This window comes from Phascolarctos cinereus, unplaced genomic scaffold (genome assembly GCF_003287225.1).
Source record: "Phascolarctos cinereus isolate Bilbo 61053 unplaced genomic scaffold, phaCin_HiC Scaffold_2;HRSCAF=192, whole genome shotgun sequence".
Taxonomy (NCBI): Eukaryota; Metazoa; Chordata; class Mammalia; order Diprotodontia; family Phascolarctidae; genus Phascolarctos; species Phascolarctos cinereus.
In genome coordinates this window covers 329,930,801-329,956,004 of record NW_027555625.1, presented here as the reverse complement: position 1 = coordinate 329,956,004, position 25,204 = coordinate 329,930,801, and the positions used below count along the sequence as shown (strand labels likewise).

At 41.3% G+C, this 25,204-nt stretch overlaps 2 protein-coding genes across 4 annotated transcripts in view; one reads left to right on the top strand and one right to left on the bottom strand.

Annotated features, from left to right (window-relative positions):
- Nucleotides 1-4,239, bottom strand: part of CNOT6 (CCR4-NOT transcription complex subunit 6) — a 48,101-nt gene extending 43,862 nt beyond the window's left edge. For 2 of the 3 annotated variants that reach the window (XM_078150281.1, XM_020998621.2), the window contains exon 1: nt 4,149-4,239. The gene's annotated coding sequence lies outside the window, so the exon portion shown is untranslated. The remainder of the gene's footprint in view (nt 1-4,148) is intronic. The other variant, XM_020998623.2, reaches the window with a different exon arrangement.
- LOC110216809 (uncharacterized) lies at nt 121-25,187 on the top strand. Its single transcript, XM_078149178.1, has 5 exons — nt 121-217; nt 3,527-3,670; nt 4,126-8,319; nt 9,905-9,963; nt 24,867-25,187. The coding sequence occupies exons 1-3, from the start codon at nt 121-123 to the stop codon at nt 4,995-4,997; spliced, it is 1,113 nt and encodes a 370-aa protein (XP_078005304.1). The 3' UTR covers nt 4,998-8,319; nt 9,905-9,963; nt 24,867-25,187.
- Nucleotides 25,188-25,204: the final 17 nt, after the last annotated feature.

The window sequence follows — 25,204 nt, the reverse complement described above, 5'->3', positions numbered from 1 at the left end:
TGGACAGGATTGTTAGAGAGGAATTCCCAAGAGTAGCATTAAAATTCAGGATACAATAATGAATAGTAAATACAATTTAATACATCTGCAGAACATCTCATATCTATGTTAACATCTGCAATGATATACCTGGGTTTAGATATTAAGCAGCACTTCTTTATTACTCTTTCCATGAAACGTCATCGACTTACCAAAAAAATTAAAATGGTGGATACAGGTAGAATAATTCAAAATCACAGAAAGAAACTAAAATTGCAGTCAGCAACAAAACTCACCTTAAGTCCCAGTCTTATGCCCAAATCAATATTTCTGCTTTTGCATTACAAATTCAATATTAACAGCAACTCACATTTATATAGTGCTTTAGGGTTTACAAAGTACTTTCCCTAAACAAGTCTGTGAGGTAGTTGGTACAGATATTGACTCCATTTTTCAGATGATGAAAGTAAAGCCCAAAGAGATGAAATGATTCGTCCATGATAATATATGTAATTAAGTGTTAAAGATGGATTCAAAATCAAGGGTCAGTGGATTTTTTCCAGTTATCACACTACCTTCTTAACCACTATGACTTTCTGTAATTAATTTGTTAAAGATCTAAAGTAATTTGAATGTAATATATCCTATTACATGCCAAAACATATGGATTATGAATTTAAATTACCACATATGAACATAAGTAAAAACCAAGAGGAATTTAAAATCTGTGAACTTAATCAGTCAACAAGCATTTATTAAATGCCTACTATATACCAGGCACTGTCCTAAGTACTGGGGATACAGAGAGAAGCAAACAGACAAACAAAAAAAGTTCATGATCTCAAGGAGTTAGTCTGTTTCTTTCCTTTCTTGGTTTCACAGATAAGAGCATTTTTTTTTCAAACAGATGTTATCGATCTGTGATCCCATCTACATTGGCAATCGCTTCAACAGTTGATTCAAATCATCCAGTCCTATGCAACTCATGTTCATGTCTTTTCATAAAAATCATTCCAGGGGAAGGGAAAGGAGATGAAGAAAAGGGAGGGTGTGCATCCTCCTCAGTGGGGACCTTCCCTCCAGGTCTTTTAAAATTATGTGAATGCTTGTACAGCTCGAGTTATCACTCAGTCTCACTATATGACTAGCCTACTCCCTTTTCCCATCATGGCAACCTTTCCAAATTTAAACTTATTTTGAGGAAGAAATTAAAGAAATGTGTCAGTAATAATAACTGTTCCTGGCATCTAGAGGTCTGGAGCTACCATTGCAGCTTTGTGACAACTAAGCTTTACTTAGAAGAAAACTTAAAAACATACTTACCCAGAAATCCCAAAATTATTGCCATTAAAACTAATGGTGCCAGATGGCCCCTACTAAAATGTTTTTTTTTCCTTCCAGTGTTGTGTGTAGGCTATATGTATCTATAAATCTGTAAGTTCATAAATACAAGGAGGATACATGTATCCACAAACCTCAATTTATCAAATGGCAATATAATTTTATGCATCTAAAAACTGTAAATATAACAGGAAATAATGAGTTCTTCTGCTGTAGCAAATGATTTCGGGGTTTTCCCACTTATAATATTAAGTCTCATTTTAGAGTTGGAAGTTTTCCTAACCAACCTTGGCTGATCAACTGAATTATGCCCAGTAAGAAACTTGAGGAATTTTATAATCATTTATGAAGTGTTTTCACTTGATAATATAGTATAAAGGATATGAATAAAATGTAATGAGACTGATTCCTAAGCAGATACATTGGGAAACACAGTCTAATAAAGCTTAAGCCACATTTGGAATTACTATAAAAACCAGTTAGATACAAATAGTCTCATTCTTTTACAGTCACACCTCTCAGTAAAAAACAGAATTACCCAGTTGATTTACCTACCTTATCCACCAGACTCAGTGACTCTGAAAGAATTTTGGCTATTTTTGGAAAATAACTCAACCCTCAAAAGGTAGAAAGAATACTGAATTGGGAATCAAAAGACCTGGGTTCTACTCCAAGCTCTGATACTAATTAATGTGACTTTAGTTAAGGCACAACTTCTTTGGGCCTCAGCTCTCTCATCTGTAAACTGAGTAAGTTAGATTATATGCTCTTAGGTACCTTAAAGCTCTTAAAAGAAAAAAAAGTCCAACTTCACAATTCTAACTCAACGATTAAGAATTGCCACCACCTGAATATATTTATAACTAGATGTATACTCAAGACAAATCCCAGAGATAACCTAAAAATGTTCAAAGCAACAGAATCATCACTAAAATAAATATAGAACTTCCCACAGTACCTGTAAGAAACAAAACTTCTGTCATTTCTATACACAAGTTTTAAATTTCTGTAAGTTTTTCAAAACCTTAGTCATATTTTGTATTTAAATTTTTTTATCTCTACACAAGCACCCTTATTCCTCTTTGAAACTGTTTCAAGAATCCGAAGAGAAAAGAAAAGTTTTACTGGACCTATACAACTAAGAAGAAAGTGAATAAAATCAACGTAAATGCGGACATATTCATGTAACACATTATTTATTTCTCATTGCAAACCCCCAAATGTCAAGATGACCATTTGAAATATGCCTAATTCTTATGAATGAGTTTTCAGAAGTCAGTTCTTGATTCTAGGTCTAATTCCAGAAAAGAGGGAAAATGGATTCGAACTAGCACAATAATAGTTTTTTTTAACTTAATTCTCACACTACTAGAGAGGCAGATTACCACAGCACATAGAAATAGAACCCAGGAGGACCTGGGTTCAAATTACTCCTGAGACACTATTAGCTGTGTGACCTTGGCAAGGAATTTTCTCTGTCTCAGTTTCCTTATCTGCAAAATAGAGATAACAGCACTTACCTCTCACATAGATGTTATGAAAAAGTGAAGTGAAAACGTAAGTACTTTGCAAACCATACAGCACTATATGTTTCAACTATGTTACTCAGAACACTGAACCTATAGTTAGAAAATCTGGGTCTGCCACTAATTCTTTATGTGACCTTGGGCACACCACTTGAGTTTCCTCACCTGCAAAATGAGGGAGTTTGGGCTATAGGATCTTTTAGGTCCTTCCAGCCCTAACATGCTAGGACCTATAAAAATGTTCTATAAAGTTACTGCTCCAGTTAATCACTTAAAAAAACCATCTGATCCCATGAATCACTGGATACAAGAATATTAATATAAAACATGCATACACCTCCCCTGAAAATCAAAGTTACACAAGTTATCCAAGAAGTAGTTATTTTAACCCTGTTACAAACCTAGTCTACTGCCTTGTCTCTCCTACTAGTTGGATACAAAATTACTCACTCTGATTTAAAAAAAAAGATAAAAACACATCCCCAAGCAGCACGCATGTTCTTGGCGTTATCCCAAAGAATGGAACTGGAAGCAATCCTCTACTGTTGATTCTTTGCATGTGTAAGCCTCACAGTCTCAGCCACTTACCTGCTAGCCATCTTAAGTCCCACCCACCTTCCTTCGGTTTCCCTGCGCTTTCCGTCAATCAAAGCCCTAGCACCCTTTCCTGACGGTTTCAGGCTCAGCCTCTGACTGCTCGCTGCCGCGGTGGCTTTTTTTAGTGCCAACTAGGCCTCAGCATCCCGACCTGCAGCGGCAGCAACAGCAGTTGCAGATTCTTATCAAAACAACCAACAGCCCCTCCTTTAACAAGCAGCTCTGTGGTGTGGTTTGTTTTGGGTTTTTTTTCCTACTTTAACGGGACAAAAAAAAAAGTTGTGGTTTTGTTGTCGTTAAAGTGTTGGTGTTTCCGTGCCTATTTGGGGGAGGGGAGGCAATTGGGAGATGAATGAAAGGAAAGGGAGGAGGAGGAGGAGGTGGCGGCGGCGACATCCTGGGTCCCCAGCCAGGGGCGGGGGGCGTGTGCGCCCCTCGGCCCGGGCAGGTCAAGGATGGGAAGTTTCGGGAGAAGACAACTTCTCCCGGGCGAACAGCCGCTCCTGGAGGGGGGGCAAGGAAGAGGAGCCTCGGTGCCCGGGAGCCCCGCGAGAGGAGCCCGGCCCAGGGCCCCCGCCCGCCGCGGCTCCTCTCCCCCTCACCCCCCCCACCGCCTGCCACCCCCCCCTCCGGCCCGGCCCTTCCTCAGCCGCGGCCCCTTCCCCGCCCAGGCTGGGCTGAGGGGTCCCGCTCCCGCGCGCTTACCTCTCGGGGTTCGCCTCCTTCCTCCCCCTCCTCCTCCTCCCTGTGAGTGCAGCGGGGTCTGACCTCTGGAACCACCATACCAGTCCCCCCAGCTGTCGCCGCGCCGCCGCCGCTGCCGCCGTCGCCGCTCCCGCCTCAGCCGCCGCCGCCTCAGCCTCAGCCTCCCGCTGCTCTTTGTTCCCTCCGAGGGCCCCGCGGCCGCCCGCCCGGAGCCCGGCCGCCGCCGCCGCTACTCCCTCCCCCAGCACCTTCCCTCCGCCGCCGCTTCTTCTTCGCCACCGCCCTCTTCGCCTTCCCCGCCGCCGTCTCCTCGTCGTCGTCGCCGCCGCCGCCGCCACCGCCGCCTCCTCCTCCTCCTCGCCCCCCTCGTTTTCATTGAAAGCAAACAAGCATCATGGCGGCGGCCGCCGTCCCCAGCCAGCGAGAGCCCGCACAGCGGCCCCGGCTCCCAACATCCCCGCCGCCCATTGGCCGCCGGCTCTGGACGCGACCATTTGGGGACCAGCTCGGGGAGCAACACAACAAACGCCTCGGCTTCCCCCTCTTCCCCCGCAAAGAGCTGCAGTTGAGCTGGCCTGCCCCGTTTGCTCCCTCCCCCTCTTCTCTTACCCCATCTTTTCTCACTCTTTCCTTTTCCTCTTTTTCTCTTCTCCCTTTTCCCTTCTCTTTTCTCGTTCTCCTCTTGTCTATCTCTCTCTCCTTTTCCTCTCTTCTCATCTCTCCTCTACTCTATTTCCTCTCCCTATTCTCTCTTCTGTCCTCTCTTCTTTTATCCCCTCCCACCCCCTTGCCTCTTTCCCAGCCCCTCTACTCATGTGTAGCAGAAAGAGTAGGAATCAGGAAACCTAAATACGACTCCCAGCTCTGACACTTATTAGCCCTGTGACCTTGGGCAAATCAGTTCACCACTCTGAGCCTCAGTTTCCTGTTCTGTGTAATAGGATAATAACAGCTTGCATTACCTACTTCACAGTATAGCTTAGTAGGTGCGTGGTAAATGCTAATTGACTAACAGTTGACTAGAGAAAATACTTTGTAAATCTGAAAGCTGTATATAAATGTAAATTATTATTGTTAACTTCCTTTCATCACCCTATTCAGATTGCCCCAAGGTCATTTCCTCTCCTTTAAAGAGTCCTCACAGATTTCCTTTCTGCCAGTATCCCTACCCTGTAGCCTGGGGACTCTAGTATGTGTTGTTATTCCCTCACATACCTGAACCTTCCACTTTATCGGCCTCTACTCCAAGAACTGTAATTTTGCTTCACCTCAGCTGCACAGAGGTCATAAGCTTGCTCTCACTGTCTCCCATAATTCTTCCAACTTTATGATCCAGATCTGAAATTCTTCCTTCCCTCATAACTTCCTTTCCTTCCATTCCTCACTGGACCTCACACCTAAAACTGTTCTGTGTTGTCTCCCTGCTTTCCCAGTGTACCTTTCCTCATCTGGCCAACCTCAGCAATGTAGTGAACTACTCCTTTCCAGTTCACCAATCTGATTATGTTCGTCTTTTGCTCTCGTTTCTTTTTCTCTATCCCTACTCATGCCTTGACAAACTCCAATCCTGGAGTGCTCTCACCTTTTCTGCTCCCATTCAAATGATGCTAAAAAGAAGGAATCCTCTATTAATTCATGTTACCTCGATTGAGCTCTCACTGCTATAAGACAATTCTTTTAATTCTTCTGATTTACATTCTCTCATACTCTTCACAGCGGCTATTTCAAATCTCTCTTTAAATCTCCTACACTTTGCTTTACTAGCCCCACCTCAGCTGAAGACAGTGCCTCCTACTTTGCTAAGAAAATAGAGGCATCAATGGAGAACACCCTTTTTTTCTTTTCTAGATATAAAAACTAATCTATATTATCCCTCATTCACTACTTCTTTGCTGCAGTCTCTTGACAAAGAGATACCTCATTTCTCCAAGGCCAGCACCTCTCTGGGTACCCTTGGTCCTATATACTTCCTTCAGTCATCCTCTTTATCTAATCTTCCATCTATCTTTATCTTCCAGGCCCTTCCTAAGAGTGCCCTGTTCTCCCTGATCCTTTGAAAGAAAGACAGAAAGAAGAAAAAAATCCTTCACTTCAAGCTATCTATAGCTCTCCTCTCTTTCATAGCTAAACTCCTAGAAATAGCTGATTGCCTCCACCACTTCCTCCCAGCCCCACCACCATACAGAAAACTGCTCTTTCCAAGCTATTTTTTCAAATGGCTGTTTGTCATTCTCGTTCTTCTTGACCTCTCTGCAGTTTGTTGGTTTGGATTTGGTTCACTTCATGATTTTGTATACTGTCTCCTCCGTCCACTTCTATGACACAGCTCTTTCCTGGTTCTCCTTCTTGTCTACCCATTCTTTTTCATTCTCTTAGATATAGCATCTGCCATGACTAGCCCCCTAACCATAGGTGTCCTTTTAGACACTGTCCTGGGCCTTCTCATCAGTTCCCATTGATTCAGTTATCATCGAAATGCAGTTGATTTTCAAATCTATACGAGCTCTAATTTCTTTTTGAGCTCCAGTCCTTCATCACCAATTGCCTGTAAGATATCTCCAAAAGCATGTCCCGTAAGCATCTCAAATTCAACACACTCAAAAAGGACCACATTAAGTGACACCTCTCTTACCTCTCTCCATTCCACTCTCCACATAGCTGCCAAACCAATCTTCTTAAATCACAGGACTGATCATGTCACTAACCGTCCCAAGAATCTACAGTGGCTCCCTATTGCCTTTAAAACAAACTCTTCAGCTTGACATTTAAAGCCCTTCACAGTCAGATTCTACCCTGCCTTTCCAGTCTTATTTTTCATTATTCTTCTTCATGCACTCTACATTCTAGTCAAACTAGCCTACTTATTTTCCTGAACTCAGCACCCCATCTTCTACTTCCATGCCTTGCATAGGCTGTTTCCCATTCATGGAATGCCTTCCCTCTTCACCCCTCCTCTTAGAATCCTTAACTTCTTTCAAGGCTTAGTTCAGGTAGCACCTCCTATGGGAGGCCTATGGCAGGTTGGTGAATCTAGGCCCAGACATTTAGTAGCTCTGTGACCCTGGGCAAGTTACTTATCCTCTATCCTCTATCTCAAGTTCCTCAACTCTAAAATGAGGTTAATAAAAACACCTATCTTATAGGATTGTTGGAAGGATCAAATGATATTATTTATAAAATGCTTAGCACAGTGTAGATGCTTGAAAAATGCGTGTTTCCTTCCTTTCTCATTAATGTTCACTTTCTTCAAATGATCTTGTATTATCTGTGTACATATTGTACCCTCCCCCACTAGAATTCAAGGAAAATTTCAATTTAACAAGCTTTTATTATTTGGCTGCTACAGCTGGGTACTTAGCTAGAATTGTAATTTTGAGGGCAAAGACATTTTTCCTTTAATTTTTCTATCCCTAGTACCTAGCATCTAGTGCATCACCTCTTTCTCTTCAGAATCAGAGCTCAAGCCTGGTAATCAAAGCCCTATGCCTAGAGCAGCTCTGTGCTGCTGTAGGAGAAACTGAGGCTGGCAGAACTCTTGAGCACCAGAGTTCTACATTGTAGTGGGCTAAGCTAATTGGGTATGCACATTAAGTTTAACATTAATATGGTGAGCTGCTGGGAGTGAAGCCCACCAGGCTGCCTAAAAAGGGGAAAACATGCTCATGTCAGAAACTGAGCAGGTCAACGCTCTTGAGCCAGTTAATAATGGACCTGGGGTAGTCAATGGCTCTTCCTCTTCCAGGCTGGGCAAAATAGGGAGATCTAGTCTTAAAAAAGAAAAAAGGATTAAAGTGTTTAACAAATGCTTTGGAGTTGCATTAAATTTTTTTCTCTCCTTTCCTCCCTTCTCCAAGGTTCTTTATTCCTCCTTTCTCCTTTCCTCTCTTCTTCACGTTCCTCTTTTTTTCTCCTCTACTCCTCTCTTCTTTCCTTACCACTTCTCTCCCCCCCTCTAACTTTCTATCTTTCTCCACTTTCCTCATTTCTTCCCTCACCTCTGCCTCTATGAGTGCCTAGTTTTCTGTCCTCTCAAGCACTAAGGATTCAGTTTTCATGAATCACTAACACCTTTTTCCTGTTCCCTGGCTTTGCTGCATTGTGCTGATAAGGCAGCTTGGAAGAGGTGGATACAAGCAGGCTATATTGCCCTCTGGGCCTGGAGGCATGGAAGGTGAGTAAGAAATGGATGATAGTATGCTTGCTTATTTTAATTCCTTGTTAATTAGATTGCTATCTACTCTAAATGAATGCCCCTTCTCCTTCCTATGTTGTAAAAAGTGTCTAATTCTATAAGGGTAAAGGTCAGTTCAGCTTAGGTGCCCGCCTCCAATATGAATCCTTTTTTGATCCACAGTCTGCTAGGCCTCTCTTTCCAAAATTAGCTCGCATTTATTTTTTTTTATATTCTATGATTATATTGTACATTGTCATTCCTCCAGTTAGAATGTAAGCTCCTGGAGGGCAAGAACTATTTTTCTTTTATCTCTGTATCACCAAGAGCTTAGTTCAAACTCACATCCAAAACAGAACCCCCCCCATCTTTTCCCTAAATCCTTCTATATTCCCAACTTGCCTATCACTGTGCAAGGTAACACCATCCTTGCAGTTACCTAAGCTTGCAACCTCAGTGTCGTCCTTCCCTCATTTGTACTCATCTTACATATCCGTTCTGTGGTCAAATCTTGCCATTTTAACCTTCAAAACATATTTTCTATATGTCACCTTCTCTCCATTCATATAATCACCACCCTTACAGAGGCTCTCACCACATAACACCTGGGCTATTTCAACAGCTTTCTACTTGGTCTCCCTGCTTCAAGTCTCTCCCTACTCCAATTCATCACCCTCTCAAGTTGGAAAGGGATCTTGCCAAAGCACAGGTCTGCCCATGCCACCCCACTAATCAGTAAAGTCCAGTGGCTCCCTATTGTCACCAGAATCAAAGATAAACTCATCTTTGTCATTTAAAGCTCTTCACAGTTGGTTTCCTTCCTTCCTACCTTTCCAGTCTTCTTACATTTACCTCCCTCTATATACTGTATCCTATGATCCAGCTATGTTGGCCTACTTTACGTTCCTAACACAAGACGCTACATTTTCCAACTCTATGCGTTTGCGCTGGCTGCCCCTTATACTTGGCATGCTCTGCCTCCTCATCTCTACCTCCTAGCTTCTCTGGATTCCTTTAAGACTTAACTTCTACTTTTTATAGGAGGCCTTCCTCTCTACCTTCTGCCCCTCTCTACCTTCTGTCCCCACCCCACCTCCCATCCCAGTCCCTTCCTTCTAAGATTACCATCCATTTGTACTATATATCACTTGTAGGTCAATAGTTATTTCCATCCATTACAATTGAGTTCCTTCAGAGGTCCTTGAGCTTCATGTATCACCCATGCTTGGCACAGTACCTGGCACAAAGTAACCACTTAATAAGTGCTTATTGACTAATGCAAATAGGTGCTTAATAAATGCTTGCCAACTACTACAGTATTACTACTAACTAAAATGGTAGAAATAAGTATTCTAAATGGTATAAAGTGCCAATAAAATAGTAAATGGGAACAATAAGTTATAAGCTGAAAATGTCATGCATTAGAATCATGCCTGAAATCATATCACTTTACCACTTCTTTGAGGGGAATATCTTTTGGAACCTAAGTTTTCCCAATGTCACATGTGCCCTAGACCTTAAAATAAAGGGATATCATTGTCCCTGGGAAGCTCATCCCTCATGCTCTTGCTCATGCCTGTTCTAGTACCTACACCTGGAGACAATCCCCTCTCAAGCACCAAGACTTTGACATTCATACGCTAGGTGAGTCACTAACACCCCTTTCCTGTTCCCTGGCTTACTTACTGCATTGTGCTGATAAGGCAGCTTGGAGGAGGTGGATACAAGCAAGCCATTACCCCCTGGGACTGGAGGCATGGGAGGTGATAGTTTTACGAAATGAGTGATGGAATGCTTGCTTATTTTAATTCCATGTTATTTACTTTACAATTTACTCTAAGTGAATGTCACTTCTCCTTACCATGTTGTCAGATTTGTCTGACTCTATATGGTAAGGGTCAGTTTAGAGGAAAATAAGAATTTGAAAGCAGTGGTTCTGAACAGATTGTAGATCCAAATAAGTTGTAGCATCTGTGCTATTCCTTATCCCCTCTTTTTCCTTTTCTTCATTTAAACCAGCTAAACTAGGATAGAACACCATGATTGTACTACTACTTCCCCTTGGCTGGACTGGAACTGTAGTCCCTATGGAGTCTTAATAATGTATTTATGGATTTCTTGATAATTATATGAAAAAAATGATTAAAGAAGGGGGAGGCAGATAGGTGGTGAAATGGATAGAGCTCTGGCCTTGGAGTCAGGAGAACCTGAGTTCAAATCAGGCCTCAGACACTTCAAACTTACTAGCTGTGTGACTCTGGGCGAGTCACTTAACTCTGATTGCCTCACAAAAAAAAATTATATGGGCATGGAAATTGTATAGCCATTATTAGGGAAGTATGACATTTGAACTGTGAAGTTAGGGAACCAGCAGTTGCTGTCAGTAGTCAGTCAATTGCCATTTGTTAAATGCCTACTGGGGTGAATGAGATATTTAGGGAGGACTAGCATTTCTGTTGAGAGGGCTTGAGGAACCCTTTTCAGGGCTATTTATCTACCTTTAGTGTCCACCTGCCACCCACCTCTCACCTGTGGCTCCAAGAAGTTGTAGAAGTGACCTCACCCTGATGACACTATCTTGGCAGATGGATTAAACCAGGTTGGAAGTAACTGACAGACTCATTGGTGAGGTAAGGGGAAATCTACCCTAAGCATGTGAAGACTTCCCCTGATCATGGGCAGATGAGAACAATCTATTCCAGTGGTCATGAAGGTGGCTAAAGCAAGTGCTATGGAGCGCTTTGAGCTTGGTCAGACATTAAAAATGCCAAAATCATCCACTGCATCCTGAGCCATTACCAGTGTCTTGACTTTTGTCTCACCACTGGACTTCAATGAAATCTCAAAGGGAGAGTGAGGCTGACAACTTTGTGCAACTCTGCCTCACTTAAATCCAATTCACCAGCAAGTCAAGATATCACCCTGTGATGTCATTGCTCCTCTTCGAAACAAAGGACAACAAGTGCCTACTGTGTGCCAGGTAATGTGCTAAGTGCTGAGGATCCAAAGACAAAAAAAAAATCAAACAGTCTCTGCTCTCAAGGAACTCACAGTCTGTTGGGAGAGACAACATGCGAATAACTATGTACAGACAAGATATACGCAGAATAAATTGGAGGTAGTCTCAGAGGACTGGGGAATGCTTCTTGAAGAAGGTGATACTTAACTGAGACTTGGAGAAAGCCAAAGAAGACAAGAGGTGGAGATGAGGAGGAAGAGTATTCCAATCAATCATTCAATAAACATTTATTAAGCACTTATTAATTGCCAGACCATACAAAGAGATACAAAAAGAGACAAAAGACAGTCCCTGCCCTCAAGGACCTTCCTTGAGGAATAGCCAGTAAAAATGTTCACCAGGTTATTTGTGAAGGACAGCAAGGAGACCAGTGTTATTGAATTGCAGAGTATATGGATGAGAATCACGTAAGCAGACTGGAAAGGTAGGAAGGAGCCAGATTCTGAAGGGTTTGGGGAAACAAACAAAGGATTTTATATTTGTTCCTGGAGCTAATAGAGAACCACTGGTGTGGGTGGAGGGAGGGAAGTGAGTCCATTTGAGGGGTACCCTGAGAAGGGCGGCACATGGAGGATGCTTGCACTTAGTAGATAAAAAGATAGAGAGAACAGAGTTAATGGGTTCTTGTTGAGCTTGGCCTAATATTCCATTAGCTGTAAACAAGTACCTTGGAAAAGAAGCAAGGAGAATATATTTATGCCAAGTAAAACCTTTCTCATGGTAGAGCATATGAAAGCCCAGAGGGTCCATTATCCCTGTGTGGCTTTCCTGATTTTATTATTTATCACCTTGCACTGAATAGCTGGGGGGTGGGGGGGGAGGGAGTCTTACATTCTGGGATATGCTATGAGCTGCCCGAAGTCTTAGGTAGATAGAACACCGAAGGGCTAGACCATGATGTCTTTTTGCTACAAGGTCAGTGATAGCCATGACTTTGATAACACCTTCAGAGAGCTTCTCTATTCTTTTTTGGGCATGCTTATGTCCGACGTTCAATGTAATATGAAGTCATGTGATTAGGATATGGTTTTTATCCTGGTTAGGCAGTACGGTCCATACAGCACCTGACCTTTAGTCAGGAGGACCTGAGTTTAAATCCAGACTCAGACACTTACTAGCTGTGTGATCCTGGGCAAGTCGCTTAACTTTGTTGGCCTCAGTTTCCAAATCTGTAAAATAAATTGGAGAAGGAAATGGCAAACCACTCTGGTATCTTTGCCAAGAAAATCCTAAATGGGGTCACAGAGAGTAGGACATGACTGAAATGTCTCAACAACAACAACGACAACCTGGTAAACATTTTTTATGTAAATAGCATTTTATTTTTTCCAATTACATGTAAAGACAGTTTCAACTTTGCCTTTATAAAATTTTGAGTTCCAAATTTTTTTCTTCCTCCCTCCCCCCCCCTCTTCAAGATGGCAAGCAATCTGATGTAGGCTATACATGTACAATCATATTAAACATATTTCTACATTAGTCATGTTGTAAAAGAAAAAATAGAACAAAAGGAAAAAAAAGGAGGAAAAAAGTGAAAATAGTATGCTTCCATCAGTATTCAGACTATTTCTCTGGAGAGCATTTTCCATAATGAATTGTCTTAGATCCTTGCATTGCTGAGAGGAGCTAAGTCTATTATAGTTAGTCATCATACAATGTGGCTGTTACCATGTACGATGTTCTGCTCAGCATCAGACCATACAAGTCTTTCCAGGTTTTCTAAAGTCTGCCTGCTCATCATTTCTTATAGCACAGTAATATTCCATTACATTCATATACCACAACCTGTTCAACCCTTCCCCAGTTGATGAACATTCACTCAATTTCCAATTCTTTAAACACTTTCTAAGAAATGTAGTGTAATCTTATCTGAAAGCCACCAGGTGGTGCTATTGTCTGTGGTCCTTCCAGTAGAGGCAACTAGTGTTCAGAAAGGCAATACATGTGTGAACAGCTTTGGGCTGGAGTGGAAATAGGGAGCCAAATTTTCTGGGTCTCCCCACGCTGATAGGGCCTCCATGTCCTACCAAGACAATCAGCCATTCACCCCTTATCCCAATTCACCACTAAAAGGAGAAGGGAAAAAAAAGCAGAACTTTAGGGATCACCTAAGTTAACCCTCCACACACACCCCTTTTATGGCTGAAGAAACTGAGGTCAAAAGAGAAGAAGCTTGCTCAAGGTACCACAGTGAATAAGAGGCCAAAGAAAGGACTAGATCCAGAGCTTCTGGCCCTCAGGCTGGGGAACTTTCTACTTTCTTCCATTTATTGTGTTTCATGAAACCAAAGCAATTTCAAAGGGGAATCACAGTATGGCAGTCAACATATATTCGATTTTCTTTCTGCCTTTTTTGTTAATGGGAACACAACCCACTTACTTTTTGTCAAACAATTCAATAAATATTGATTAAAGGATTGCTATGTGCAAGGTCCTGTGCTCCGGCATACTATCTGAAGAGCTCTTTTGTTTCAGGAGACAGTGGAATCCAATTGGTCATGCCAATCTCCAGTTTGTCAACAGCTTGAGTGTCAGGTTGTCTTTCTGTGACTCTCCCTTTGAGACATGAATCCCTGAGGAGATTCAAAGTCTTCATGTCCTGCCTAGAAATTTGTCCTGCCTCCTCAAAAATATGTGAATGTGCCAGCTTCCCAGATTTGGCTGGAAGTGCTATGTCAGCAATGTCTGAAGAACGCAAACCATAGCAAGTTAGATATTTAAAACATAAAGAGTTTTTATGGTGCATCAGCTAATATAGAATTTGGAAAAATGCATACAAGGCATGTAGCATTTTTCCTCTAAAAATATTTTTGAAATGCATTTTGCTTTTTTCCCCCTACCACAAGAATTTCCCAATAACCATCCCTACCCCCTCTCAATACACACAGAGGATTATTCCTTAATTTAAAAAAAATTTAGTAACCCCCCATGACACATTGCTGCTGTCCATGTGACACATTATTGTTCCCCAAGACCAAGGGTTAGTTTGGTGGAAATAAAGTCAGCAAAGTTAAAGTTGTAACCCAAGGCCAGAACCACAAGCTTTGGGTTTACATGTACTTGGGAGATTTATCATTAATTTGTTTTTGTCTTGTGCCCCTAACTAAGGTTTTCCCCTAGGAATATCAGAATATAGTTCATGTCTCAGTCTCTATGGATGACAATAAAAGGGCCATGCAAGCCCTCAAGCTATCAGAATCTATTAGATATCCGGGATAACCTATTCTATTGGCTTCCCAGAATCACCTGAACTTTCATCACCAGTACTGGTTGATTCATTTTTTTATTACTCAGTTGCCTGTCCCCTCTGATTGGGGTTCTGGAGGGTAAAGCAATAAATTCCTTCAAAAGCCTTTCTTTGTAGAGGGCTTAGCTCAGAACTTTGCAGATAACTGTCCATGTTCCATCAGCAGCTCTGGTTCTAATTCTATGGAACATCATGCTCCCATGCCAGGTGCTTCCTGGTTGTTGTTGATCAGTTGTTTCCAACTCTTTGTGACCTCATTTGGGATTTTCTTGGCAAAGATACTGAAATGGTTTGTCATTTCTTTCCTCAGCACATTTTACAGATGAGGAAACTAAGGCAAACAGGATTTGCCCAGGTCACACAGCTAGTAATGAGGCTGGATTTGAACTCAGGAAGATGAGTCTTCCTGATTCTAAGCTCAGTGCTCTATCCACTGTGCCACCTAGCACTCCCTGGTGTCCTTCCCCCTTTTCAGCTTCCTTTTATGTGTTATATTCCTCCATTAGATTGTAAGCTCCTTGAGGACAGGGACTACCAACTTTTCCTTATTTATATCCCCAGCACTTAGCACAGTGCCTGGCACATAGTAGGTGCTTAATAAATATTTATTCAATTGAGTTGAAAAGACAGCATTTATTTAACCCCATAGGAAAAATGCAAAAAAACCCAACAAACAGGAATTCATAACCAAAGTCAATTCTTCTCCCTCTCCAGTGAGTCTTACCTTCTCCCAGAGACAGATCTATACTATCCTCCAGATACATAGTACCACTCTGTGGCTGAGACTCTTTAAGAAAAGAAATGTATCAGGGGTTGCTAGAGAGTCAACTTTTCTTTTTCGTAGGAGCCAAATAGTCTGCATCACTCACTGTAGAAGTGATAGACAAGGTACAAATTTGTGCTTCCATATTGTGGCTCAGTCCTCAAGCTCCAGGGCCATATGTTCTTTCCTTTTTCTGAATAGGAATTTGGCCTTGATAAGGAACTTGAAGTTTTCCAGGAAATTCTCCTCTCCCCCTCCAGCAGTTAAGTCCAGGAATTCTAATCACTCCACCACTGCTGCACTGGATTCTGGCACCTCTTGGGTCATATGGTTCCCACTGCAAGAATTCTTTGGCATCAATGCCAGGTTCTCCATAGCTTCCATCTTGTGGCTAAGGGATTTCCTGGGAGACAGGCTTCTCACCAAGTCTTGAGTGTATTCTGTGTGTGTGTGTGTGTGTGTGTGTGTGTATACACATATGCTTTCTGGTATTAGAATAGCCCCATCAGCTCTACTTTGCTGTGGATTTATTATATGCCTCCCTGCTGACTTGCTCTGTCTGCTCCTTTTTATAACCCTAATCCAAGTACCTAGCTCAGATCTTCAATTGCCATGTATTTCAGCATATTATATGGGGACGTCCACCCCTTCCACAGACAGATGTGTCAAAGGCATAGCAAAGACCTCACCTTTTTAACCTGCTCATGTTTAGCAAGCTTCTCATTCACACCCCATTAAGGAAATGTCATCACTCATTTCAGCAGTGATGTGCACACCTAGTATGGAGAGATGTCTTCAGGCTATTCCTGGTTACACCTTCTATACAATAATAATGATAACAATAACTGCCATTTATAAGTTTCCTCATCTATAGAACAAGGGAGTTGAACAATGGATGACTTCTGAGGTCTCTTCCTAGATTTATGAACTCATGCAGTGCCTTATGCTTTAAAGTATTTCATATACGTAACCTGGGCTTCTCTGGGCATGTCCAGTTCTAATATGGCAACACCATTGAGAGGGGTCTTTTGAGCTTGCCCAGTTTGGCTAACAAGCAGCCTATGTCCCCTGAATCCCCTACCATGTGGATGGGGGCAGTCTCCTTTGTTTGGCTGCCTGCATCTTTAAACAAGATGGCACCCTTTTCCACTACTCTTTTCTGCCATCTTTCCTGCTGCATTCTTTTCAGCAACTTTTATATTCTTTGTCCAATATGGACCCATTTTCTGAATTGGTGAAAGGGAAAGGAACATCCTTCCCAGGCTCCTTCTCTTTTACCTGCCTCTGAGAAATGGGCCTGAGGGTATTTGTTTCTGTTCTTTGTCCTCAGTTTCAGGTGCTGGAGGTCATCCCCTTGGGACCAGGAATTCAAACCATGGCAACCTTGGAAGCAGGATTGTGGGAGGGGTGGGTGAAGCCCCAGATTACTTACACATTAATTTACTTGATGAATACATTGCCACAAAAGTATATATAATCTTGAGGAATTTCTGCTGAATCACCACAGGAGCTTTGACACTCACCTCTCCCTCTTCTGGACCCAGGCTTGGGGTTGGACCAAGTTAAGTTCTGGGGAGTCTAGCCTCTAATGGAGGGCTCTCTTTTCTCATATTCACTTTATTAAACTCCTCCCTGGCACCCCCAGGGATAATTTTTACTTGTAGCTTATAACTAAGGCTTTCCCAAAAAGGAGGAAGTAAAAAATGTGTCCATTGTACATTATGAATCAGGTACGAGACAGATCATTTATTGCCTCACACAAAAGGAATAATAAACACAAGATTCTCATACAAGCATATAAGAACAGACTTAAAACAGGATTCAGCAAATTCTCTGGTGCAATCTGCTGGGTGGATGATACTTAAGCTTCATCATAACATAAAGTCATGTGTGAGATCACTGATTAGGCATTTTACATTTTACCTTGACTCTGCATACTTGCTTCATTGCAAACCTGAACCTCCTCTAAACTTTGTGCTCAGCTACTTTTGAAGATCCTGTTCTGTTGCAAATACACACTCCTTGATGGACCTAGGAGCTTTAGACCTTTCAGAATCACAAGTTTACTCCCAAGTCTAGACATAGGAAACCTAGAGATTTTCTGAGTTTGGGGTGAAGAGAATAACCTTCCTACATGAAACTTTTCCTGGACTTCATCTCAGGAATCATGTTCAGTCTATTCAGGAAAAGAAACAGAAAGTGAGAAAGACAGCCAGGGTCCTGGGCCTTAAGACAAGGACACTCTGCAACTTATATCCCTGGTCCTAGGTAGGGCTCTCCTGGTTGAGTGTACTGTCCAATAGTCAGTCCTGCCCCACCACCACCATGGATCTGTTTTACTGAGAGAGAAAGAGAGAGAGAAAGAGAGAGAGAGAGAGAGAGAGAGAGAGAGAGCGAGAGAGAGTAGAGAGAGAGCTCCCTTTCCCCTACTGGACTAGCCTCATGGGCCTGTACAAGTTCTCTGAACTCTGGAGCCACACCCATGATGGTGAGATCTGCCTGGTCTTTAACCCAGTGAAATCCTATTAGTTCTATTTCCCAGAATATTCCACCTTCTGCTTCTGCCTTTGTATACATATAGTCTGGGATGCACCATCCCTTCACCTCTAATGCAGAGAATCCCTAGGTTCCTTCACAACATACATAGCTCTAGTGCCATTTCCTACAAGAACCCTTTCCTGAACTCTCCTCTCCCCTTCCCCCACTTATTAGCCGTCTCTCCTTGAAATTACTTTTTTACACACTTTGTGTTTACTTACTGTGTACATGTTGTGCCCCTTAGTAAACTGTAAGCTCCTTGAAAGAAGGGACTGATTTTTGTCTTTGTATTCCCAGTGCTTAGCACAGTGCTTAGTATATAGTAGGTGTTTTAATCAATGTTTACTGTATTGAATTTCATTCTTTACTCAATACATCCATAAATGGCTTTCCATGGTTATAGTCCAAACTCGATTTTCCTTCCTTAACCCCTACTGCTAAGAGTAACCCTGGGTTATTCTTCTCTAATCAGACCCTTCAATTTCTTATCTCCCTGCCTTTCCTCCACCATTCCCTAATGCTAGAATCCCTCTCTCTCAGCTCATTCCTTTCCCCTCATTGACTGTTGAACTCTTCTTATTCATCCTTCAAGGCCTAGATTGAGTCTTTGGTGGTAGCTTCTGTCCATGTGGTAAAAAATACATAACCATTTTGTCAAAGACTCAAAGGTCTTTGGTCCATAGGAACGGTCCATAGAAACTTTGGTATTTTGGGGGATTTTTCTTTTTTTTTTGGCTCATAGCCTTCACCTAGGAAACCTAGGAAAATCCCTAAATGATACCAACTAGTACATGGAGAGCAACTTGCCTTGCATGAATACAACTCACAATATTTGACCCCAGGAAGTTCTGAGTTCAAATCCTTCCTTGAACAGTTGCTACATGCGGAATGGACACGCAAATGTTATAGAAATGAGAAATACCCTCCCCCACAATTTGATAAATGGTAAAAGAATATGAATAGGCAGTTTTCAGATGAAGAAATTAAAGCTATCTATAATCATATGAAAAAATGCTATAAATCACTATTGATTAGAGAAATGCAAATCAAAGCAACTCTGAGGTACCACATCACACCTGTCAGATTGGCCAACATGACAAAACAGGAAAATTATAAATGCTGGAGAAGATGTGGGAAAACTGGAACAATAATGAATTGTTGGTGGAGTTGTGAACTGATCCAACCATTCTGGTTGGATGGCCAAAGGACTATAAAAATGTGCATACCCTTTGACCCAGCAATACCACTTCCAAGGCTGTATCTCAAACAGATCATAAAAATGGGAAAAGGACCCACATGTACAAAAATATTTATAGCAGCTATTCTTGTATTGGCCAAGAATTGGAAATTGAGGGAATGCCCATCAATTGGGGAATGGCTGAACAAGTTGTGGTATAGGAATGTAATGGAATAGTATTGTGCTATAAGAAATGATGAGCAGACAGACTTCAGAAAAACATGGAAAGACTTATGTGAACTGATGCTAAGTAAAGTGAGCAGAACCGGGAGAACACTGTACACAGTAACAGCCACATTGTGCAATGACTGACTTTGATAGACTTAGCTCTTCTCAGCAATACAAGCATCTAAGATGACTCCAAAAGATTCATGATGGAAAATGCTATCTATATCCAGAGAAGGAACTTTGGAGTCTGAATGCAGATCATTTGCTGTCTCTCTCTTTTTTGTTTTGTTTCTTCTTTCTTGTGGTTCCTCCCATTCATTCTAATTCTTCTTTACAATGTGAGTAATATGAAAATATGTTTAATAAGAATGTATATGTACAGCCTATATTAGATTGTACTCTATCTGGGAAGGGAGGAAGGGAGGGAGGCAGAGAAAATTAACAACTCCAAAGCTTATGGAAATGAATGTTGAAAACTAAAAATAAATAAGTAAATTTAAAAATTAAAAAAAAAGAAATGAGAAGGGAAATAAATCAGAACCTATAGAAACTCAAGAGAAACCCTCCCAATGAACAGCACTCTCCAGATGTGAGTACATTCCAGTCACTTACAGCCCTAAATAGGTTAGGTCCTGTCTCATTATATTTCCAAGTACAATTGGTTTTTGGACAAGCTCTTAAGTGCTTTCTCTTATCTACCTACTGTGCTCGCTGGTAAAATGACTCAAAGACTCCACATTAGTTCCCTCTGCAGGCTTATAGGCCTGGTAGGCTCTTTGCTCTTCCCTTTTGTTACCTTAGGGTATTCCTAAATACCAACCACTTTTGCTCAGCTACAGCATTGTCTTTTGGCTAGTCAAGACCCAGAGCCCTTCTCCACACTCAAAATGCACTCCATGCTTTCTTGGTCTTTGCTACCAAGGAGGAAAGCCTTGAGAATCCCCATGGTCTAATAGGAATACCAGCACAATACAGCAGCTGTAATCATGTGGGACCAGACCAGAGACTTCACAGAATCTCACAGCTGGGAGAGACCTCAGTCAACTGACTCATCTACTACCTGAACAGGAATCCCCATTACAAACATGGTCTCATCTTCATTATCTTTTAAATCCAGTAATTCCTGACAGATAGGGTTTTTAAAAGAGCAGAAAATTCATCTCAGTAAAACTTTTTTAAACTTCTTTATATGCAGAGCACTATGTTTAGCAGTGCATTGAAATGAAAAGTCTGATGCAACTCAAGCTCTGCACTCAGGGAGCTCATCATTTAAGGGAGGGAAGAAGAAGTACAAAAATGTGGACCTTAGAGATGATCTCATACAGGGCAGGCAAGGCATAGCCCAAGGCCATTGATGGAAATTTTATATTTCAGTACAATACCTCTAATCTAATACAAACTTCTTGTTTTACAGAAAAGGAAACTGAGGCCCAAAGAGGGCTAGTGGCTTGCCTAAGGTCACAATCTTCTATTCGTGATTGAGAAACAACGTGGTAGAGTAGAATGAGTGTTGTCTTTGTAGTCAGGAGAGACCTGGCTTCAAATCCTGACTCGGACACAGTAGCTATATGATCATGGGCAAATTGCTTAATTTCCCTGGGTTTCAGTTTCCTCATCTGCAAAATCAGGATAATATTTGCTCTATAGAAACAGTGTGGTGTAGGGGATAGGAAACTGTCTCAGAGCCAGAAAGACCAAGTACCAGGCCTAGAGTCATTAAGACCCAAATTCAAAACCAGCCTTATATACTTACTAGCTGTATGACCCTGGATGAGTCACACAAATTTCTGTTTACCTCAGTTTCCTCATATGTAAAATGGGGGAAACAATTTAGTTACCTGCTGGCTAAATTTTTGTGCTAATAAATGTACTCTTGCAAGACAATCCCTAGTCTTTCTGACTAAGGGTCTCCCGAAATCTCTAGAGGGGTTGGAGAGCAAGGCTGAAGATAATGTCTTGGTAAGAATCCATAGAGGATGAACAGCAGAGGAAGAGACTGGCTGATCAGACAGGACAATCAGGAATGATGCTGAGCTAAAGACTACTTTTAAATGAAGAGAGATCTCTTTTAAATGAAAAGATACTGGGGAGCCAAGATGGAGGAGTAAAAAGGTAGTCATTCTCACCCTCCCCTATCAGCCTTTGAAAACCCAGAAAATATCACCCCAGAAAAAAAAAACCCTGGAACAGCTGAACATAGAAGAAAGATGAGGAGCAGCAATGCAATAGCCCAGCAAACAGGTCTCAGTGCCTCAGCAAAAATAAGCTAAGCAACACTACAAAGGGCCCCAGGCAGATAAGCACCTGTAGCATTCATCTGAAAGGAGCTGAAGAAAGCAACCTAAAGTCTTCCTGAAGTCCCAGTCTTGCTGATTCCAGCCCAACACCAGGTAAGCTTGTCAGAACCTCCAACTGTCAGCCAGGAAGAGATCCTGAAGCCCAGGTGGTAAAGCAGGAAAACACCAATATCTGGACCTCCAAGTGCCTCAGTGAAGGTGGGGGAACTGGTGGAAACCAGCTCAGAAAACCACCAGGTGCCTCAGTGCTCTACCCCAAAGGAATCTCCCAGTGCATTAGCAGAAATGAGGGAGACAGCACTGCAAGGTGCCTCAGGCAGATAAACACCCTGCAGTACCCATCTAGAAGGAGCTGCAGAAAGCTAAAGGAAAGGAAAAGCAGGCAACCTAGAATTGCCTGAAAGTTCCAGCCTTGCTGATTCCAGCCCAACATGAGGTAAGCTGCCAGAACTCTACAGCCTCCAATTGCCAACATAAGAGGCCCCAGCACACAAAGCCAATGACCAAGACCTAGGCTCCCAACACAAGAAGCTTGGGTCAGTGCCCCCTGTTCCCCAGCAGGAGAGCTCAATCTCTTTAAAGGCCAGGGAATAAAGAAACACCATGAGTAAAAAGAAACGTATCATAGATTCATCTTATCAGAAGAGTGAAGATCAAGACAGAAATTTTGAAGAGGACAACATTGTCAACAAACGCAGATCTACAACATCAAAAGAGAATATGAACTGGTCTGAAGCCCAAAAAGCCTTCTTAGAAGAGCTCAAGAAAGATTTTAAAAGTTAAATAAGAGAGGTAGAAGAGTCCTTAAAAAATACAATTGGCCAATTGGAAAAAAAATACACTGAAGAAAACAAATCCCTAAAAACCACAATTGGCCACCTGGAAAAAAAGTACACTGAAGAAAACAAATCCCTTAAAAATACAATTGGCCAATTGGAGAAGGAAGTACAAAACCTAACAGAAGAAAACAATCTGTTTAAAAACTATAATTGGACAAATGGAAACTAATGACTCTATAAGAGAGCAAGAATCAGTCAAACAGAAACAAAAAAAATGAAAAAAATAGATGAAAACATAAAATACCTCATCGGTAAAACAACCAACCTGGAAAATTGATTCAGGAGAGACAATTTAAAAATCATGATGAAAAAAAGAGCCTGGATAGTATTTTTCAAGAAATCATAAAGGAAAACTGCCCTGAAGTCCTAGAACCAGAGGGGAAAATAACCATAGAAAGAATACACTGCTCACCACCTGAAAGAGATCCCAAATTGGCAACACCAAGGAATATAATAGCAAAATTCCAAAATTGCCAGATCAACACCAAGGAATATAATAGCAAAATTCCAAAATTGCCAGATGAAAGAGAAGGTGCTACAAGCAGCCAGAAAGAAACAATTTAAATATCATGGAACCACAGTCAGGATTACACAGGACCTTGCAGCTTCTACATTAAAAGACCACAGGGCATGGAACATGATATTCCATAAGGCAAAGGAGCTTGGAATGCAGCCAAGGATCAACTACCCAGCAAAAATGAGCATGATTTTTCAAGGGAGGAAATGGATATTCAGTGAAATAGGGACTTCCAAGCCTTCCTGATAAAAAGACCAGAGCTCAACAAAAAAATTTGATCTTCAAGTACAAGATTCAAGAAAGACATGAAAAGGTAAATGGGACAGAAAGATACAATATGTTGTTAATAAGGATGGACTGTTTACATCCCTACAAGGGAAGATGATACTTGCAACTCTTGAGAACTGTATTGTTATTACACCATGTTAAAGGAATATACATAAAGGGGGTGGATATTAGTCAACTTTGATGTAATAATAATAATAAAAAAAACTAATCAAGTGGATTAAATGGATCCAAGTAAGTAGATTAGTCTGATCTTAGAAAATGTACTGAGAAAGGAGGAGGCAGACAAGGGTAAATTACATTACAGAAAAAGACAGAAAATCCTATTACAGCAGAGGGAAATAAGGGGAGGGGGTGAGCATTGTTTGAACCTTACTCTCATCAGATTTGGCTCAAGGATGGAATAACATAATCAGTTAAGTATAGAAATCTAACTTGCCCTATAGGCAGTAGGAGGGAAAGGGGGAAAGAAAAGGGAGGGGGGAATGGAAGGGAGGGAAGAAGCAGTAAGACTAAAGGGGAAGAAAAGGGAAAGAGGGAGGGACTGAGGGAGGCAGTGGTCAAAAGCAAAACACTAGTGAGAATTTGTACTCACAATTTCACTAATGTGAAAATATGTTTAATAGGAATGTAAATGTATAGCATATATTAGATTGTGCTCTGTCTTGGGGAGGGTGGTGGGGAGGAAGGGGGAGAAAAATTTTAAACTCAAAAGCATATGGAAGTGATTGTTGATAAATCAAAATAAATAAAATAAAATTTTAAAATAAAATAAAATAAAATAGTAAGTTAAAAAAATGAAAAGATACTTCAGTTCATAGGCTAATAGTATCATATTCTGAGAAGGTTTACTCTTGCCTCATTCAAACACCATCCTTAAAACAAATGTTCATTCTGACTGTTGTGCTATAAAAAATGATGGGCAGATTGTTCTCAGAAAAACCTGGAAAGATTTTCATAAACTGATGCAAAGTAATTAGAGCAGAACCAGGAGAACATTGTATGTAGTAACAGTAGTACTGTGTAATGATCAACTGTAAATGACTTAGCTATTCTCAGCAATACAATAATCTAAGTTCTGAAAAACTTCTGATGAAAAATGCTATCCACCTCCAGAGAAAGAATAGATGAAGTTTGAATGCAGATCAAAGTATACTTTTTCTTTACTTTATTTTTCTTGGTTTTGTTGTTGTTTGGTTTTTTTGGTCTATGTTTTCTTTCACAACTTGACTAATATGGAAATATGTTTTGTATGACTGCACATGTATAACCTATATCAAATTGCTTGCCTTCTCAATGAGGCAGGGAAGGGTAGGGAGGGAAGGAAAGAATTTAGAACTCAAAATTTTTTAAAATAAATGTTAAAAATTGTTTTTACATGTAATTGGGTAAAAAATAAAATATTAAACAAACAAAAACCAAATGTTCAATCTGAAAGACAAAAAAGTTTAGTTAGGAGTGGGAAACCTGCAGCCTTGAGGCCACGTGGGACTGGGGACAAATGTGGCCCTTTGACTGAATCAAAACTTCACAGGGCTGCACTTGAGGACCTAGAGGGCCACATGTGGCCTCAAGGCTGAAGGTTCCTCACTTCTGGTTTAGATCAATGAAATGACAGACCTTTAATCTATTGGCAGAAAGACTTTGGAGAGAGAAAGAAGCAGAGTTCTAGAAAGACTTGGAGAAGAAGCAAGGCATAATTTGAATGGCTAATGGGAGCTCCCTAAAGTTATCTACATGTGAAGAAACCCAGCCATCCAACACACCTCTTGATTCTCAATGCCTGCAACACCAGAGACTTCTAAGAACAGACTTCGTGGGTTAGATTGTTCTCTCCTTGGCTGAGCTAAGGTTTCAAGTAGATCCTGAGTTGCAAAATCCCTTGACTCTTATGTATTTGATCATTTATTTAATCTAATCTTTTAACTCTCCCAATTATGGTTGTATTACTTCCTTTGATAAACATGTTTGTTCT